This window comes from Ruditapes philippinarum, unplaced genomic scaffold (assembly GCF_026571515.1).
Source record: "Ruditapes philippinarum isolate M1 unplaced genomic scaffold, ASM2657151v2 ctg1938_1_1_1_1, whole genome shotgun sequence".
Lineage (NCBI taxonomy): Eukaryota > Metazoa > Mollusca > Bivalvia > Venerida > Veneridae > Ruditapes > Ruditapes philippinarum.
This window is the reverse complement of record NW_026852073.1, coordinates 291607-313615: the sequence shown is the minus strand read 5'-3', so window position 1 is coordinate 313615 and position 22009 is coordinate 291607. Positions and strand designations below refer to the sequence as shown.

Below are 22009 nucleotides of genomic sequence, written 5' to 3'. Positions count from 1 at the left end.
GCTATAATTGATTATTTTTTCATTTTTCAGACACACAGATGTACAATTAAAGTTACATTGCAATGTTCCTGCTTTAAAGAGGATCCAAAATGCAACAAATCAATACAATCAAGACTGCCTGAGCGACCCTTGAATTAAACTAGACCGTGTCTTATACAATCTTTTTTCAGTCCAAAATCTTGTATACAATGTCATTTATACTTAAAATGTTGTATACAATGTCATTTATATACACTGTCATTTACACTTGAAATCTTGTATACAATGTCATTTTTACTTGAAATCTTGTATAAAATGTAATTTATACTTAAAATCTGGTATACAATGTCATTTATACTTGAAATCTTGTATACAATGTCATTTACAATGTCATTTATACTTTAATTCTTGTATAAAATGTCACTTATACTTGAAATCTTGTATACAATGTCATTTATACTTGAAATCTTGTATACAATGCCATTTATACTTGAAATCTTGTATACAATGTCATTTATACTTGAAATCTTGTATACAATGTCATTTATACTTGAAATCTTGTATACAATGTCATTTATACTTGAAATCTTGTATACAATGTCATTTATACTTGAAATCTTGTATACAATGTCATTTATACTTGAAATCTTGTATACAATGTCATTTATACTTGAAATCTTGTATACAATATCATTTATACTTGAAATCTTGTATACAATGTCTGGAAAACAAAGCACATGTGTATGCTGCAATATCTAACATAAAAATTATTACATAATTTAACACTTTGCACAAAATATATACGCTACAGTGTAGTATAAACAATTTACACAATTGCTGACTCAACAGAAACTTATGTTATTGTATTTTTGCACAAAGTAAGCTTTGCAGGTCAAATATTGTAACAAATTTAATTAACAGTTTTATATTAAATATGGCCAGCATTATCTCAGAGATTTGTATATGTTCTACAGCATATCATGTTATTTGGTTTTTTTCTAATATTTTTTTCTGAACGAAACTAAATTTCAAGTTTTAAGGATTTCAAAAGTCCACAGTAATGGCAGCATTAACATATATACAAATGTTTAATAGTGACAATAAAAGTATTTTGTCAAAAAAGGATACTTATTAAATTTCCACATGAAAGCCTATATCTTATAATTACAAGAAAATTTATTTTAAATAACTATGTTAAATGGTGAAAATCCATGAAAAAAATTGTTATTTATTTATATTTATCAAGTCAGAAACCTAAAAAGGTGTGATGCACTTCGTGTATTTCGCCCCTCCTCGTCCCTAATGAAATGGATGGACTAGGCAACTTATCAGAATAAAAGAAATTTAACAAAGGGTTCTAAAAAAGAAGTCAAATACATATCCATCCCCTGGTTTGTGTGAATTCATATAAAAATTATTTCCACTTCAAATAAACATAGAAATATAGCAACACTTACAGCATACTCTAAAATATCATCAAGATGTACAATTCTACTGAGCAAATCCTGTATATATTGCTTAATAATAGTCATTTAAAATGTATACAAAAATAAACTTAAAAATTCAACAATTTTTTTTAAAAATACATCCACTGGGAAGTCACAGTATAAAAATTGCCCAGTCTTTATTCAAACTAATCAAGTTTTTTTTCTAAGACATCAAATAAACAAACAATAAATAAAATAAAAATAATGATAAAATAGTTCAGGATGTAAGATAATAAACATAAATATTACAAACTTAAGTAATGCTTCAGTTAGGTAATAGTTTGACACTTATAAGGATTTTTATTTTAAAAGGAATATTCAAACGGCTTTAAAGAAGTGACATAGGTGCCACTGTAAATGTGTAAAAGGTTTTGTTCTTTTCTCTTATCAGAGTCTAAGTAAATTAGTAGTTGACCTACTTTTCATAGGCATATGAAGTGTTTAAGATATACTATGCTCAAATTTCATATTTGAAAATATTTATAATTGCTACACAGTCTTTTTGTAAATATAAAATAAACGTGTTTTAACTTCATCCGAAGTATATATGCTGTCTTTAAATTCTACACACTATAGATAGTTACAATATGAATATACTGTATCATTAAAAAAACTGACATTTTTTTTAAGACAAGACAAATTTTATTTGACCTGTAATAGGGAAGTCAGCTTACAATACATAATTTATTCATTGTTTTATTCAAAATGGACATATTCGGTAAGAATTACATAGATTTCAATAAATTTCTGTGATAAAAATATTTTACACAAGGGTGATGTCCTGTTAGAATCGAATAATTAACCCAAAACAGTGATTTTATTGCCAAATAAAATCACTGTTTGGAGTTTGGATGCGCATCATTATAACACTCGAGTTACGCCCTTGTGATATAATTTCTTGCATCCAAACTTCAAACAGTGATAAAATCACTGTTTGGGATATATTATTTCTTAATCAACATACTTATAAAACAAAAAAACTGAACAAATATTAATATCATATTAAGAAATTCAACAATCATACCAAAAACAAAACTGTGAACTTTGATATCATTTTATGTTTAGCTATAAAAATAGTAATGACCTATATTAGGAAAAAAGAAACTTCTTGAGTATGGTAATTCTAACTACGCCATTTATGAAGAAATATACTTATGTCTAGCAACTGACCAGTCAAAAAGAGGAAATCAGACACTGACCTATATATGCAAAATGAAACTTATGAAGATGATAATTCTAATAATATACATATGCATACACATTTTACTATGCATCGGCTATTTCCTTAGGTTTTCTAGTTTTCCTTAGAGAGTACTCTTCCGATGAGCCCTTGAACCTAAGTGCACTCAGGTTCAATTTGGCTTCCAGCTCAAATTGTCTCTGCAGCTCCTGTGCTAGGAGCCGATCTTTCTCTTCCTGATCAATTTCATCAACATCCTCGTCAAAACTACAATTGCTATTGTTATTGTTGTTGTTTATGCTAGTAAAAAAGTCATGCATAGTTTGTACAACTCTTGGATTTTGTTTTATCCGACGACTTTGCGCATTTTTCAGTTTTCTAGACTTCACAGGCTGTTTAGATTTTTTGAGACCTATTTTTGTTTGATTGTTTTGACACTTACTTTGCGTTTTAGATTTTTTCTTCGGAGACAAAGCACACGAGTCTGTGGACGACAATTTTCTCTTTTTAAAACTTTGCGTAGAAAAGCTAGAGTCGTCACTCACATTACATGAGTCATCGTCCTCAATTAGCAACACTTTCTTACATTTCACTGAATTGTCATATACAAAGTCAGGGTCTTTGTACATTTTATGGCTGCGTCTAGATCTGGGGCTGTAGTTGTTCGCAGAATCGTCGCCTAAATATTCATCCGAAGTTGACATGCCCAGCATTCTCTTCTCCTGTAGTTTTTTGTCACCATCGACTTCATCCATCCTGATCGCAACGATACCATCTCCATTACCACCCTTGTCGATACATAGGGGATCCGATTTCTTCACCCAATTCATTAAAGACGGCTGTGGACCTTCCATCGTGTAACGCACCTTAGACTTTGATGTCCGACTTCGCGACAACTTAGCCACCCTCTTCTTTGCACTCTCGCTAAACTGAACTGGACTGACTCTTTCTATTTTCACTGGGGAAAAACTACCGGTTATACCTCCCCAGTCGTTCTCCGACAAATCTGGTTCTAACGGAATGATAAGCTTTCTCGACGGATGAGAATCGTGCGTAGTTAATGGCGAGTTTGATATATCTTTAAGTTCGACACTGCGGCTACTAAGGTATGATAAAGTAGGTTGCCCCGGAGCACATGTCTGTTTCTTCTTGGGGTTAAGATTTTCATCAGGAGAGGTTACCACACCAGTACTTGTTGATTTACTCATTCTCTCCACCTGTAAAGATTATAAATATCAGTACAATTATGCAAAACTTAATATATATAAACACATAAAATTTATCACTTTTAAGCAGCCTTCAGCTTTTCTAAAGGTAATCTATGTTATTTTTAGATTATTTGTTTCGTATAATTGTCAAATCAAAAGAATTAAGGTGGAAAATGAAATTTGTCGATAATAAATTACATAAACAATAAAGAAAACCCTTGATGCCTCTAATTTCCCGAACCTCTCTCTACATTTAAATTAGTAAAGCAGATGATTTGTTTCCCGATCTTTATTCTTAGAAACGAACATCACTTAAGCGTTAGAAATAGCTCTCAGGACGCTTTTAAAAAAGGCTTAACAGTGATATGATGCGCTTTTCCAAGATAAAATTACTGAAATACTTAGTTTGAAAGAACACAGCATTGTTTTTCCAACAGAAATTAAAAACTGAAGGCCGCTTCAACTGATATTTGTACTTGCTCTACCTATGATGCTAAAGACATTACAATTACCAAAAATCACAAGGACCGGCCCTTAGTGAAAACATGGCACTTAAGACAGCCTGAATAAGTTATGCTAAAAATTAAATTATAATTGAAGATTCAATAGTAGTCGGAGGTCACTGATTCAATTCATTCACACAACAAAATTTACTCCTTAGTTTGATAGACTGGGTATTACACCAAATGCTCGGGGAACGACAGCCTAGTGGTTAAGATAAGGTGTCTGCCTCTCAACCCTGGTATCATGGGTTTGAGTCCTGCTTTGGTCATAACCATGTTTCTTCATGACACCAGTACTAATTGATTGCAGGAAGCGGACTGGAAAATGAATAATACAAGTTGCAAGAACTTGTTTTAGCAATCGAGGCTAAACAAAAATATTTAAAATTCTAAACTAAACACCAATTTCAACACAAACTTGGGAGATATCTCGGAAGATATCTACATAAACCAACTTTCCTGGATTACTTACCAGTAATTAACAATTTCTCTCAACAAGTTACTTACAACTATTCTCACACATGATTTCTGAATCAGTGGCGAGTGATAAAAAACTTTTACATGGGTAGTTAAATTCGTAATCTGTTTATTTTTCCAAACGGTAAAATGTAAGAAATGCTATGCAAAATAATCTGACAGCAGATGAAATGAAATTTTGTTGGATCTTAAATTCCTGGATTGACCTATCCACGAAAAAACACAATTATATTAGTGCATCAGGAATAATTATGATTTTGCAGCATTAGAAAAGGGACTTCATCAAAGACGTTTCACACATTTACCTGATCTTTTCTTTCATCTGCGAGCTGACTCAGTCGTCTCTGCATCACCGGACTTCCGGCATCTATATCGGACATATTGGTCTCCACAGGGGATGTAAATCCTGATCCACTTAGATTTCGAGGAGTTGTACGGATGAGTTTAGGCTCGACAACTTTTCCACTGGGAAGACGTCGTGGCGGTGTTAAGGGACATGAACGTATTGGGCGGAAATGATTCAATTCTTGAGTTATACTGTCTATACTATGAGAACTTACACTTCTTGGGAAAACAGTGTCATCTGAAATGGCAGAAATTAATTATGATATTAAAAAAGAAATCTTTATTCCTCCATAAAGTAATAGTATCTTGACACAAAGTACACATGAATATGCATTGAATTAAATTAACATTTCATTTAAATTCAGAAGGCAGGTCTGTATTTTATAACTTATGAGGTGATTAAACTATATCTATAGCTCATTGATGTCATTATGAGGTGACCTAACGATATTTATAGCTCCATGGTGTAACTATGAGGTGACCTAACTATATTTATAGCTCCATGGTGTCACTATGAGGTGACCTACCTATATTTATAGTCCTTGATGTCAATATGAGGTGACCTACCTATATTTATAGTCCTTGATGTCAATATGAGGTGACCTACCTATATTTATAGTCCTTGATGTCAATATGAGGTGGCCTTCCTATATTTATAACTCCTTGGTGTCACTATGAGGTGACCTAACTATATCTATAGTTCCTTGATGTCATTATGAGGTGACCTAACTATATTTATAGCTCCTTGATGTCACTATGAGGTGGCCTTCCTATATTTATAGCTCCTTGATGTCATTATGAGGTGGCCTTCCTATATTTATAGCTCCTTGATGTCACTATGAGGTGGCCTTACTATATTTATAGCTCCTTGATGTCACTATGAGGTGGCCTTACTATATCTATAGTTCCATGATGTCACTATGAGGTGGCCTTACTATATTTATAGCTCCTTGATGTCACTATGAGGTGGCCTTACTATATCTATAGTTCCATGATGTGACTATGAGGTGACCTATACATTTTGCTCCGACGTATCACTTCCAGATAGCCTCAATAATGTCACTATATGACTTACAAGTTTACTTGCAGGGCGTCTGTGGCCAAGTGGTTAAGGTCGTTGACTTCAAACCGCTTGCCCCTCACCGCTGTGGGTTCCAATCCCCGACAGGGATTTTGAATTCTTTCATGTGAGGTAGCTATCCAGCTAGCTTACAGAACGTCGGTGGTTCTACTCAGGTGCCCGTTTGTGCCTTAGATAATGCAAGGAAGGGCACTTGAGGTCTTCCTCCACCAGTAAAGCTGGAACGTCGCGATATGACCTATACTGTGTCGGCGTCACGTAAAACACAATCAAACAAACAAGTTTACTTGATTGTTTGATATCAACATGAGTAACCTACAGTATTTTGCTCCTTGATGTCACTATGATGTAATCTACCTATCTAAATCCTTGATAACAAACACAAGGTGTGACCTGCCAGTATTTTGTAACCATTATGACACTTGATTGTGACCTTTTATTTAAATCATTGATATCACACCAAAGGTATAACTTGCCAGTATTCTGTACCATAATGACACTTAATGGTGACCTACCTATATTTCAATCCTTGATTGCACACTAAAAGTGTGACTTGCCAGTATTTTGTAATCATAATGACACTTGATGGTAACCTACCTATATTTAAATCCTTGATAACACAAGGGGTAACTGTACAAAAATGACACTTGATGGTGACCAACCTATATTTAAATCCTTGATAATACACTCAAGGGGTAACTGTCCCAAAATGACACTTGATGGTGAGCTACCTATATTTAAATCCTTGATAATACACTCAAGGGGTAACTGTACAAAAATGACACTTGATGGTGACCAACCTATATTTAAATCCTTGATAATACACTCAAGGGGTAACTGTCCCAAAATGACACTTGATGGTGAGCTACCTATATTTAAATCCTTGATAATACACTCAAGGGGTAACTGTACAAAAATTACACTTGATGGTGAGCTACCTATATTTAAATCCTTGATAATACACTCAAGGGGTAACTGTCCCAAAATGACACTTGATGGTGACCAACCTATATTTAAATCCTTGATAATACACTCAAGGGGTAACTGTACAAAAATGACACTTGATGGTGACCAACCTATATTTAAATCCTTGATAATACACTCAAGGGGTAACTGTCCCAAAATGACACTTGATGGTGAGCTACCTATATTTAAATCCTTGATAATACACTCAAGGGGTTACTGTCCCAAAATGACACTTGATGGTGACCAACCTATATTTAAATCCTTGATAATACACTCAAGGGGTAACTGTCCCAAAATGACACTTGATGGTGAGCTACCTATATTTAAATCCTTAATAACACACACAAGGGATAACTGTACAAAAATGACACTTGATGGTGAACAACCTATATTTAAATCCTTTGTGTAACCTGCCAGTGTTTTGTGCAATGATGACACTTAATGGTGACCTACCTATATTTAAATCCTTAATGTCACTATGAGGTGAGTCAGCTATACTGATGATATTACTGTTACTACTCTCATCATCTGCCAGGTTGATACAAACCTCCTTTGACATCTGGTCAAGGATTTCACTCTGATGAAGACTGGCTGTGCTCATTGTGCTGGTAAGTGTTGGAGATGCAGTAACTTTAATGCCTGTTATGTACACAGAAAAAAATCTTGATACAAACAAAGGAAGGACTAATTTTATCCTTTAAAGGCACATAAAGCCTTAGAAATGAATACATAAATTTTTCTTAAAGAAAAGGCACACATATTTTTTTATAATGATGATGTAATATGTGGGACGCTGATCATCTAGTATATATAGTAGTGTTGAACTGTGAAATAAGTTTTCATAAAGATTTAGCAAAATGTAAACAAAGTATTATTTTAAATACCCTACAAAATATTAACACACTCAGGACTTCAATTAGTAGAAGCTTGGCTTCTGACTTCCAAAATGTTATGCTTTTCCTTCTTTACCCATATAATGTGACTTCCAATGTCACTAAAGCAATACTACATTTGTAATTGCAAAAATACTAAAGAAGTAAAAGATGTCTTAGCTATATAGCAAATGAGTATTCTTTTTGAAAATGTTTAAATAAAAAGCTTTTGAAAAATTGAAATTTCAGGCTTAATTGGCCTTAAACAAAATGCTTTGAATTCAAGGTAAATCACACAATTTTTTATGTTTAATTTTTTTGGATTGTCATTTATGGTGCCATAGGTTTCTGGAGTAAAATTTCTAATGGAGAATAAATATATAAATATCAAAATCAATGTTAATATCATCAAGTATGGAAGTATCTTATACCAGTCTGTAGGACATCTGGTATGGCGATCTCTGTAGCGGAAGCCGTTTTAGATCTACTGTAGCGTGTAAACCGTTCCTCCATCTTTTCAACATCAGCCGTCGTAAACAATTTCTTGTCTTTTTTTATCTTTTTCATGAGAAATGTCTCCTCCATATGCTTAGCTTTGTCCTTGTCAACACATAGTTTTCCTGCTCCACTGCCTATTGGTGATAAACACGGATATGGGTATGGGCTTCTTGAGGGACTCCGGCATTCTGCACCACCTTCAAGCTGGCCTAGGAAGTTTTCCAATGTGCTCGTCGGCCGTGATTCATGAGGATTACTAGCGGCAGACCGTGTGCGTAACTCGTCCTGAGCTCCTGGACTTCCTATCTGTAAATACAAGGCAAATTTCTTTATTGAATAAAATGTGAACAACCGTAAAAGATGAAAATATTCTCCTAGACATGACTAATCGTTATTTCTAGAGCCACTTATATTTTATAAATAGGCAAAATCATATGCTTATAGAAATAAGTCCAATTTGTTTGTATCAAACAATGATGTCTGTAACAATTAGGTTTCCAACATCAAAAAAACATTGATAAAATTATTTTAAGCAGACATTGTAACCAATCCTTTGGTGGAGTTGTTAAAACCTTCCATGGTTAAAAACCTCCAAATAAATTTACTTTAAGTTATCCAATAATTGTCAAAAACATATCAAATTTGGAGTCTGTCCTTCATTTGAGGTGACATCAAAATTTAAAAAAATTATGTATGACTTCTAATTGAAAAACAATCATAATTTTTGGCATGCACAGGTGAGTTAAATACCAAAGTTTTTCTATTTGTTTGTGTGTGTTTAAAGTCATATTGCTCTTTCCAGCTTTACTGGTGGAGAAAGACCTAAGGTACCATTCTGTGCATTATAGCAGGCACATGAGTAGAGCCACAGACCATCCATAAGCTAGCTAGATAGCTTTGTCGAATGAAAGAATCTAAAGTTCCTAGTGGGATTCAAACCTACAGTAGTGAATAACAAGTAAACAGCTTGGCAACAAAGGCCAATTCATGTTTTCCAGGCATCAAAAAGTATTTTAAGAGTCACTTCTAAATCCAATGTGCAGGCAAAATTTTACTACTCATCCTGCATTGAATTCTGCTATATTCTACTCGTATTTAAGTGGAATTTTTGATCTCTGTTTTAAACTTCATTAAAAGAACTAATGAGTATGTAACCTGTGAGAGTTGTTTGGCAAGTTCCTCGTCTTTCTCTTGTAAGGACAGAAGTTCTTTTTGTTGTTTCTCTTCCTCTTCTTGTAGTTGTTGTATTAACTTCTCACTAGCTTCCTGCTCCCTCCGTCTCTCCTCTGCTCTCTGCTCCTGTAACTAAAATCACATGCTCATTTATATACAGTGTTGTGATTTAAACTTTTTCCGCATTTAACTATATTCTTGACATTGGCATAGTAGCACTAATGTTTACCATTCCAAGGGCCCAGGACACCATTCAAAAAGACTATTAAATGTTAAAAAAGAATACCTGTTTTCATTCATGACATTAGGATATTTAACATGGTACAGGTCAACAAACAAAAGCTGAGCTTTAGGCAATAACATGGATGTCCTTTTTACAGGACACCTGCTACCATTTAAATGATTGATGTTTTGGTGATTTTTTGCTATTTTTAGACATTACAATAAATATTACAAATTTATCATTCCATAACAAACCTGTATCAATAATCACATGAAATTATTATTATAATTATCCATACCTTTTTCAATTGCTGTTCATATTCGTTTCTTATTTCACCAGGTTCTGCTAGCTTTATAGAAATATTCAAAGCTGAAAAAATAACAATGCCTTTATTATATAATATTCAAGTAAATAATTTACACACCTATAATATTTATATTAAAACACATTGTTGACTCATCTTTTGTGACTGGTAGTGTACCATGAAGTAATAATGGTAAAAGTTTTGTGGGATAGCTTGGACCCACATTTGCCGAGTTCTGGATAACATCTTTCCATAAACGTTTACATAATGTTTAACTGATCGAAAAAGAACCAAGTTTTCAATAAAGTCATATTTATAATCACCTTAATTTCAACTATCTCTAATTACTGTATTGTTATATTGTATTAACCCAAAGCCATTTTCATCATTCAGCCTCTGAAAGACTGTTTTGAGTAAAAAGATAACACCGGATAGGTTTCATTCCATTCAAAGCAACTCTAGGTTGAGTAGCATACATTAGTAGGTAAAATATTTCTTTTATCCAAATTATTTTTTTAAAGAACATAATAATTTTTCACATTTGAAATATGGATTTCAAAAAGAACATGAATCCTTTAATTTGTTTAAGTTTAGAATGAAAGTTTCTTCAACATTTATCCCAGTTTGTATAATTATTCACAATGCAAAAATAGATATCAAGATGTGATACTCATTTTAAGACAAGTTAAAAAACAACTCTACATTTGTTGAGTGATTCTTTTTACATTTTCATCAGTGTGGGTTCTAGGACTTGCAGGTCCCAAAATTTAATCAGAATGTCCAATTTACGATTTTGGTGGGTAGCTAGCAGGAGGGAAAGAAACAATATTTATTCAAGGCTTTGGATTCTACCAGTATTACTCACCATTCATCTCAGGATCCTCTTCCTCCACACCTTCCTGACGTTTACGGATTTGTTCTGGGAAGTTTCTCTGAATTTCTTCCCATCTCTCAATGTTAACTAGTTTCTTTGTTCTAGCTGCCCTTCTTGCCCATGTTGATATTCTTGTTCTATGTAACACAATTATAAATAGAATTAATTTGCTTAAATGTGTGAAGTGTGAAATAACATAAACTCATAGAGTGGTCGTATTAAAATATATTTCAAAGTAACCATGATTTGTGTAACTTTTTTTTGCAAATAAAACAACCATGTTCATTTTTCAACCCAAAATATAGTCAAAACATTTTAGCAGTTTGCTAGTTGTGTCAAGTTATGGCTGCGCTATTTTTGTTGGATATTTTCCGTACCGCTCCATACTGTCAACAGAAATTTAACTGTTTGTAAATAAATAGGATTGTTTTTTTTGTTATGTATGTGTAATAATTGAGTAAAGTAAGATAATTTTTGTGTGCAGCTAATGTTGATTAAGACTTGTGTTCGGCGAACTGTGTCACCAATAACTGAATTACTGATGAACATTTATTATACCCAAGGAATGTATCCAAAATATTTATCACCTAACATAATGATAATATGACCTTTTTAAATTATTAAACATGTGCTGTTACTGTTATCTGTGCATGAATGGTACCTTTTCATCATGTATCTGTTCAGGTATGTTACGTCGTAGAAGGACCATTTCTGGTATGATTCTACGGGGGATATTTCTCCACAGTATTAGAAAATGTTGAAGCTTTTATTTTAACTATAAATATGTCCATAGAACTCTAAAGACATTGGCCGGGGCATTCACTTGATATAAGGCCATACTGCATTGTTCAAAGAAAAAGACTCATTTGATAAATACTTGGTAATTATGAAATATTGCGGAAATTATGCATTGTTCAAAGCAAAAGACTCATTTGATAAATACATATACATAATTATACAAAGTATAAAACAAAATAGGTTAAATAACTTCTTTATGATCCAATTCATTGCCCAGGGTTGTCATTAACATTTTTTGCAGAAGGTTTGTTTTGAACTTGAGGCGGTTATTTCTGTCTTTATCATGCATAACAAAAGAGTGTTTTCTTAATTTTGAGGCGGCCCATAATGCATTTGAGACAGGCATTTTGGCCTCCTGCCGCATCTTAATGATAACCCTGATTGCCCCAACATCTGTCAGCATACATTTCATTCAGATTTCAAAGGAAACTTCAAAGTATAATGTTCAGTGTCACAGAATTGTCAAAGTATTCATGACAGAAACAGAATATTAAATCCAAATATATGGCATTAAGGTTCTCTTGCGCAATAATTTTGAGCAAAATGAAGATGTTGGACACATTTCTGTTAAGGATTTTACATTGCAACATATTTTTTAAGGACTTCAAAAGTTATACATGTGTCATATGAACCACAGGAGCTTGAAATTCTATCAATAATTGCCCTAAAGTCAAATTCCCAAAAAAAATCCATACCCTATATATAAAGTGTTTTTTTTTATATATAGGGTATGGATTTTTTTGGGGAATTTGACTTTAGGGCAATTTTTGATAGAATTTCAAGCTCCTGTGTATGAACATGAAAAGGGGAAATAATTCTCATAAAATTGACAGAAACCAATTATTTTTCTTTCTGTTTATGTCATATATTATGCTCAATAAACAAACAAAGTTAAAAATAAATATCTTTATTATATTTCTAGAAATATGTTTTTTATGGCATAAATTATCATAGTAAACATTGTAAAGATAACTGAATAATTTGTAGGCGGCAAACTAACAAATTATACCTGCACATAGGGCAGCAAAAATTCGCCTCCTCAACGTTTTGTTTGAAACAAGACAAGCATAGCTCATGCTCACACGGCATGGTTACCGGTTGTATAAATATATACAAACATATCGGACAGATATTGTCCTCTAGCTTCATTATTCCGGTTATTTTGACAATATTTTGATGTTGTTGATTTATTTCTAGACCGGAAGTTATCAATGACGCGCATTCATTAAACCCAAAGTTTTATAACTACAAACATTGATCAGTAACTACGCAAAATAGTTTGTGTTCGCTCAACCAGTTGGCATGCATATCCTTTGCTCGTGTTAAATAGAATTATTATATTCATAGCGAACTATTTCGTTTTTCCATTCGAGATGTGGTAGCCGCCTTGCATGAAAAGCTGCAAAACGATCGACTTTGTGACGTTCATTGTTGTGTGTTAGGGAGACAATTGTAAGACATACACCATGCTTAGAATCCAACCCTTAAAAGGCTTTTACACCGGTTTGCATATACATTTGAAAAGTGACACAAGGGACATAAATAGATCCACAGATATATAAACTCAATGAAAGATCTAAATATAATCCTCCGTTTGAAAATAGGACTTATTTCAATACTTGCTTGAATTAACATTAATTTAATTAGCATTGTTAAAGCAACCATTCAATGGACAGTTAACAGATCTAATTGAACTACATCTCTTTAAACTCCTTACGTACTTATGGTAGATGAATTACATAAAATACTAAACTGCTAGCACAAGAAATTGTGACAAATGAAAACGAACTGGTATTTCATTTATAAATTAACAAAATGGTCAGGAAATACCTCGGCATTCCCAGAAAGATTACTTAGCCGTTATTAGCAGGTGGGATAATATGATATCCCAAATGCTCATAACATCGTAAAATCAATACAATCAAACCCACGTACTCGGCAATCTACTGGAAAAATAAGATTTAATCTGTTTTATTGTAGTCAAATTACGTCATCACTGTTTTCATTTCCAAGTACAAAAGGCATGAAAACAGACATAAACGATGAGAGGGGCTTATAAATAATGTGGTGTTTATAAGAACTCAATATTTTGAATTTCATGTCCAGTGACAATATGCTTTTTGATATTTCTGGCATATCTAACATTTTCATTTAATAAGAATGGCCAGGAATATGAATAAAATGCTAAAAAAATATGAACTTAACTTGTAATTAAAAAATAATATCTGTCCATCTAGCTTAAGTTTAATGTTTCATTACCTTTTGGTAATAAATAAGTTCGAGCATAATTTTCAACTTTAGAAATTCAAAGCAACTTCATAGACAGATTCACTTAGGCAATTTAAATTTGAACATTTGTCAGAGTCATTGACTAAGAAAAAAACATGTCGCGATAATTTAGAACCTAGTTCAGTATCATCGAGATGAGAGAATTCACGAAACTTCCAAAAATAATTAGGAACTAAACAAACGTTCTGATCTCATTACAATTAAAATGATATAAGAATCAGTTAAAACTAGACAAGTAGATGTGTTTAATAAATTGACATTACTTGTACCAAAGTCAAAATTTTACATAGCGAACACAAATGGAAAAGAAAATGCAGCTCTTTCACGTAATTAACAATTGAAAAATAGCAAATGATATTTTCCCGGGGTAGTGGTCAGCTTTTCATATTTTGTTGTAGTGTAACAGGATTACCTCCTGTTTTTGCCCAGATTCCTTTGTTAAATTATTTTCAAACAGAAAGTACAAATAAACAAGTATAAGGTTCAATTATGTATTAATTTCATATTAATAGTCTAATTTTTAATCTAAAGTAACTGGTATTTAACAACTTACATCTTTAAACTCTCAACAACGATATAACACTTTATTTTACCTAACTAACAAGCCATAATTTTGAAGTATTATAATTGACAATGATTTTTTAGCATTTTAAGATTTAGAAACCCTGGCCAAAAAAAATTATAATTCCCTTATTTTCAACTAGAAAAGTTCTAACAAGAGGTAAAATGTACCTTTCGAGTGCTGTGAACCAGCGGCTAAAATGAACATTTTCCGTCAATTCATACCCTTTATATACAATTCATACAAAAATGCATGAAAATTCCATGAACAAGTTTAACATATACTAAGGAGATTAATAGAAGTAGCTACTGGTTTAAATGATAACTGCCTGATACATGTGTATACTATGTAAACAATATAGTCAATCTAAATTAAATTAATACAATGCTTATTGAGCAACCCTTGATAGTGAAATGATTGTGTATTGTAAAGATGCATGTATTTTTTCAACGTGTAATTTAGCACTGCAGTAAAGAAATAAATCTGTTAAATAGTTTACTTCCATATAATGTCTAAAATAAAGATTAATAAAAGAAATAAAACTCATTCCTGACACAGATTTTATTTCATTAGGATATTTTATGTATGCGTGATTGAATATAAATATGTTTATCGATATTTTTAAATATCTAAACCATTTTGAAAAGTTACATTCTGCTGCTATGTATTATCCATAGACAATTCAAAACATTTCCACTTCATACCCTGAATTGTATTCACAAATTGTACTAGGTGCCTATTATACTAACCGGAAACAAGTTACATCACTAAAATTTTACAAAACTAAATTATAACTAAAATTAATTAGATTCTATAAGTCTAACAAAAATAACGATTTACATTTTATTACCATACTAGCAACAAGTAGTTTGGAACCCTTCAATATGTTGAATAAGTGCACTTGGCACCAATAATGACATCAAGTCAAGTCTTGCAACCTTCTTAGTGGTATTTAGCGTACCCTTGTGGTTTTTACGCAAGCGTTTTGACGATTGCGCATGCTAATTGAAATTACTTATATATCACTTTGTCATGTTCTCTCGGGTGTCATTTATTTCTCTGAAATTCATTAAGCGAACAAGTATAATCTTAAATTGTTTAAACTTTTTAAATGAGATGAAAGTTTTTAATTTGTTAAAATTTGGTTGAAAATTATTGAATGTTGAAGTGTTTCATCTTTATCAATAAACGCTTATTAGATTACTCTGGGAAAGCGCAAGCGCAAACTATTCGAGCGCGTATTTCAAAACGGTTTAAATCCACTGCAGTAGATATGGAAAAAGAAATTAAGAGCTGTCATCGTGGAGCACTAATAGTCTTTGAAGGTGTAGACAGGAGTGGTAAAACTACCCAGTGCAATCTGCTCCAGAAAAATCTAAATGCTGATGGTGGAGATGTACAACTACTGAAGTTTCCAGGTTGGATAGACACGTTCTAGATTAGAACTTAATATGACCCTTTCTATATGTTTTGAATCGTTATGCTTTCTAATTTCTAAATGTAATTTAAAAGAAAATTTCTGAAAGCCATAAAAATAGGCACAAAATACTTATAGATCTCAGTGTTGCATCTAGAATTTCAAAATTATGGGGGATTGTCCCCCACTCAATTGAAAAATGTGGGGGATTTGAAAAAAATGTGGGGGACATACATTTACCTTACAATATGACATACCGAAAAGAATTCATTTATTTTCCGTTCAGGCATTTTTGACAGTTATTGTCCGCTCAAAAACAGAAGTAGAAAAAATAAAATATTGACGAATACTACAAAACACACGCGAGATGACTCAGTCGGCTGCTACACGCGATTTAGTACGTATTTTAGTCATAACCACGAGTGAAAACAAACATGGCTGAAGTGTTTGAGATATTTCTTAGATACGATGAAGATAAACTGAATTAAGTTGAAAAGATCATCAGATGCGCGACTTGGCGCGCACTGACTTCATTGAAATGCGCGATCTGCATAAAAAATGCGCAAATCGCGCAATCGCGCGGCCTAGATGCAACACTGGACCTATTTAATCTAAATCATATCAAGTAAACTAATCCATGTTTTATACTTTACAGTTTAATGTAAAATTTATGTACTGTATGTTCTATTTTTTTCATTGTATTGTCACAGACAGAACAACAGTAATAGGTCAGATGATAAACGACTACCTTGCATGTAAGAAAGAAGTTGAAGATCATTCCATCCATTTACTTTTCTCTGCCAATAGATGGGAGAGTGTGTAAGTATTGTTTTAGGAAAAAAATCTCCATTATAATCTCTGTTTGGAAAAGAAATACTTCTCCTTGATTAGATCAGTATCTGTGAAGCAAAGTCTTTTTTTCCCTCAAAAGTTTCTTTTTTTTTGCTCTTTTTTTTTCAAGTGAATAAAGGTTGTTTTGCCATTACTACGCTGGCATTTGTCGTTTGCATTGGTTAACTATTCCGGATACAGCCGATAAGTTCAATGCTAACAAAGCTATACAAAAAATCTTTATGTGTAAATGCACCTTGATGGGTTCTTCCTGTCACACCAATTTTGAGGTCCAATCAAGGTCATTGTACCGTACAATAGGCAATAGCTTATAGTTTATTTTCTCAGAATGCACTACAGCTATTAACTTTAATGTTATGCCCCTTTTGACTTGGATAATCATTATTTTGCTTAACCTATTTTTTTGTAAGATTATTTTCTCAAAAACTATTCAAGATATTCACTTAAAACTTGTTAGAATTCAGGTAACCCTTAAGGTTATTTTTGTTTAATTATCTCCCTTTCATATCCTGATATTAATGTAATTGTCATAGATATCACTTCAAACATTTGTTTACCATCAAAGGCAGATAGTTCTGCCAAACAATTTTTCAAAATTTTGCCACCCTTTACACACACTATCAGGTACTAAGAAAAAGGAGTGTCGGTGATTTTTCTCTATAAAAATTGGGAAAAAAGGCCTAGAAGTCTCTTATTTTGGAAAGAATTTTCGCTACAATTGATTATTTGGGAAGTAAGAAAGCTGATGTAAGTTCAGATTTTTAGGAAAAACTGCCTGATTTTAAAGAAAATTTCCATTGGAAAGAGGCCTTATAAATATATAGGCATTCAATACATAAGGTAAAAAATCACAGAGGTTGATGTCACTGCTGTGCCTCGGACAGCTCTTGTGTATTTTTGCAGTTAATCTGAAAATAAGGTCCAGTAGCTAACTGTAGTGGAGATAATTTTGTATTAATTTCTGTAATTTTTGGATTTTCATTTAATATATATTTCAGGCCTACGATGCTGGAGTTGTTGAACAAAGGCACCACACTTATCATTGATAGATATGCCTTCTCGGGCGTTGCTTTCACTGCAGCTAAGCCTGTGAGTAAATTTTTAGAGATTTATTTTTATGCTTTTTAGGCTTTAAATATCACATCTTTCACACGTGTTTTCACATTTTAGTTTGAAGACTTCTGTTCAAGTAAAATGTTGATTTACATGCTTGTCAAGACTCTTACCACTAATGCCAAATCAAACGGAAGTTGTTATAATTGTATTGTATGTCTCAAAAAAATATGTAAATGTACATGTAGCACTTCCTATTTTAATAGTTTGGTAGAAATATGGGGATAAAGGTAGAAAATTCTGCCTATTTTTACATAACATATATTGTGTTTTATGTACACCGAGATTCACTTAATTTTGGGGTGTTTCTTTGTTTCATGACCAAAGACATCTTTGTGGGGTCTTTGATTTGTGGATTGTCAAATTGTGCAAAAGAGTAAAATACAAATAATGTAATGTAAAATAATCTTACTGTAGGTAAAATGATATTTTGTTGGATTGTAAATTCATGGATCAACTTATCCACCAAAAATACAAAAAATGTACCCAAAGAATAAATTATAATGATTTTAGAGTATACAGTCATTTAATTATTAAAATATGAAGTTATATATTTTGAAGCTTTGCTTGTACATCTTTTTGCTTTAAAGTTCATTAATTTTATTTCAATATATTTGCTGATATTCCCTTTCCATATGAAAAAAGATAAACACAATTACAAAAATCACTTTTATCCCATGACTTTAATAACAAAATTATCATACTGTGATATTTTTGTTGCAGGGTTTTAAGATAGATTGGTGTAAACAGCCAGACATAGGTCTGCCACGCCCAGATGCTGTTCTTTACTTGACCTTGAGTAGCGAGGTAGCGGCCAAACGAGGAGGATTTGGTATAGAAAGATACGAACAAACCGACTTTCAAAAAAAAGTAGCAAGCAATTTTGAACTGTTAAAAGATGAAAGCTGGCAGGTGGGTAGAACTTAATTTATGATAAAAAATATTGAAGTTTTGGATAGAAAATGAGATTAGAATTCAAAAGATAGTTGTATGTAGAACAGTAAAGGGTTAAGTTTCCAATGTCTAGAAATTGCTGGTCTTTATACACGGAGGCTGGTTCAACAGGTTTTTCTAGCACTGGTGTAAACAATAGACAGTCCTGTCTTCATCATTATATTTATACCAGTTTACCAGGGTATGTTTGTTAATAATATAAAATTTTGTCTGTTTTAGTTGATAGATGCTGACAAATCAGTTGACGATCTACACAAAGAGTTGAAGAATATTTGTAACAAGACGATCGAAGATGTTCAAAACAAGCCAATATTAAAACTTTGGACGGAGGGAGAAATCGAGTGCAAAACGAAATCTTGAGTTTTTGGTATAAATTATAGTAGAAGAATTCCAAAGCATGTGTTAAATTAATATATATATAATTGCATTGCCTAACACTTACAGTTATTGTTTGAATTATTGGAATTATTTGTGATCAGCTTTGAATTGAGATATGGTTTCAGTCTTTCAAAGCATGTGTTACTGTTTATATGCAAACTGTGATGAAATTCATCATTTCAGATTTTGAAAGATCATAGATATTTATTTCATTTTTGCACGGTTAAGAAAATTTTAAGACTGCATTCTAGAACTGAGGTCCAAAGGCCGAAAAACATAAACTTTGAAAATCTTAGAAATTAAGAAATATCAAGTGAGGCACTTTAACTGGAAACTCTGCAACATATTACACAGAGATAGGCTCAGAATTGAATTGAAATTTGATTTTGTGATGCTTAGACGGATTTGAATTGAAAGTGTTGAAACGCTTCTCATTTTTGGCTATAAAAATGATTTTTATGGAACAACAAAGTGAGGAAATGACCAGAAAATTTGCATACAAGTTATTGGTCCAGATCTTCATCAATTAGTACACAAAACTCGGAAAAATATTTTGAGTCCAAAAACCTCAGTGGATTCCCTTTAAAAAAGGAAATTACAGGCGTCACCTTTTCTATGTCATGAACATACAAATAAGCATAGAGTATTCAGAAACTCTTAAATATATGGTATATGGGAATATTCTCGTAAGTTGTAGTAGCCAGTATTTTGTTGATTTTCCTAATTCTCCCTATTGTGATTTTTATGGAGATATCTATGATATTACTACAGTTTGTTTGATTTAGACTCAGTTTGGTTGTTGCAAATCTTCATTCTTTTGTGGTTTTTATTGGAAAATGATTGAAGGAGTACCTATATTCCTCTTTGTTTCTCAGGAATTCGTTAGATCTTTGGTTATAACAGTGAATTTATAAAGGGATATTTTAAATGGTATATACATGTAGGCGACAGTTCCCATTGAAAGAGAATTATTTAAGAAGGGTTATTGTAAACCTAGTTAAAAATCAATAATCCAGGTATTGGTAATCAACAGAAATTTCTATAAATGTCTTAAAATGTGTTGGTAACGCTCGATCATTAAAAGGGGGGCAGACATTTTTATAATTTAGGCAGGTTTTTTTTTGTATCATGCACATTTTTCATTACTAATTAATGGTCAGTCACCATTTTAATAGGCAACCTTTTGAAATGTATTACTAACCTGAATTGAACTAAAGTTGACAGCAAAGAAAAATTAGCATAATGTCACTTTAAAATTTCATTCTTGGCTTTTTTGAATGCTTTATAATATTAGACAATGCAAACAAGCACAGAACATTTTAAATTTTGACAGTTTGAAGGTTACGAAATTGTGCGATTTTGTACAAAATTTTACCATTACATAGAAAATCAATTTGTATTTATGTATCAGTTTAATATATTCATTCAAAACATAAAATCTTACTCGTTTTTCAAACTACAGTAGAACTTCCGTGAGTCAAAGTTGAAGGGACTTGTGCAAAAACTTTGACACATTCGGACTTTGACTCATGAATCAGTCTCAATTAAATGAATTTTTTATTGAGCATTCAATGTTTTCAATGGAGTAACAAAAGGCGTAACAAAAGTTAAGGGCGATCACTTAACCAGCTTAAAGTAAATATATTCTGTGATTATCATGTGACACCGGTCTTGGAGGTTCGCTAACAAAACTTAGTTGTACTGTATATTTTAGAATAGTTAATACAATTGTATCTGTCTCACTATCTTTTTCCGTTTCACAACTTTCACACTGCTTGGCATTTTTTACAACTTGTTGCATCAGGTTCAAAGTATCCCTTCAATAATGTTTCCGACCTATGTCCATTTCTTTTCTCAACAGTTCCCAATGGTGTCATTGTAGATGATTTGTACCATATGTTTATATGTAACATATCTTTTTTAGTTCAAGGTTCAGATTAATCTGAAGTATATGTGCTGAATAAGAACTATACTGAAGTAACTTCTAGAACAATTTCTTATTTTTCAGGTTAGGGTACATGCAAACAGGAGTACTTCTTTCTACTGACTCCATAATTACCCAACAGTATTGTCCATTATTGAAAATAATGATAAATATATTCAATTTCGCGAAAATATATCACACTAACTTCGGCCCCGTGCAAACGCAATATTCTCAACTACCGGTGCTTATGTTAGATCATCTCGGTCTCTTTACCCTACTCTTAAAATTAATCCCACCTCCTTCACTTTTCATCTTTAATTTCTCACAATTCTCCATGTTGTTCAATACAAACTCTGGTACCGGTACACTTGATATTTCACTTAAATAAAGCTCGCTCTTGAAGATATATCTGAGCTCTTAAAAATCCCAATTTATTAGATTTATAAATAAATAAAATAGATTTATTTTCTCATTAATTGCCTCACCTTGTGGAAACCGCAGCCATCACCTAGGTCATAGGACCACTATGTTTTTACAGCTACAACAGTTTGA

The 22009-nt window shown here is 32.4% G+C and overlaps 2 protein-coding genes across 2 annotated transcripts; one reads left to right on the top strand and one right to left on the bottom strand.

The window, feature by feature from the left end:
* Nucleotides 1-2537: 2537 nt before the first annotated feature.
* Nucleotides 2538-13198, bottom strand: LOC132748410 (E3 ubiquitin-protein ligase RNF169-like; the record flags this gene model as incomplete). Its single annotated transcript, XM_060738021.1, has 8 exons — nucleotides 2538-3863; nucleotides 5140-5417; nucleotides 7680-7865; nucleotides 8530-8902; nucleotides 9752-9901; nucleotides 10291-10361; nucleotides 11162-11307; nucleotides 12978-13198. Coding segments are annotated over 8 exons (2556 nt in total), but the record flags the coding sequence as incomplete, so codon positions are not given.
* A 2621-nt stretch (nucleotides 13199-15819) lies between these two features.
* On the top strand, nucleotides 15820-19936 carry LOC132748521 (thymidylate kinase-like). Its single transcript, XM_060738169.1, has 5 exons — nucleotides 15820-16237; nucleotides 16947-17055; nucleotides 18087-18177; nucleotides 18925-19113; nucleotides 19375-19936. Exons 1-5 carry the CDS (start codon nucleotides 15979-15981, stop codon nucleotides 19513-19515), a joined length of 789 nt encoding a protein of 262 aa, XP_060594152.1. The 5' UTR covers nucleotides 15820-15978; the 3' UTR covers nucleotides 19516-19936.
* Nucleotides 19937-22009: the final 2073 nt, after the last annotated feature.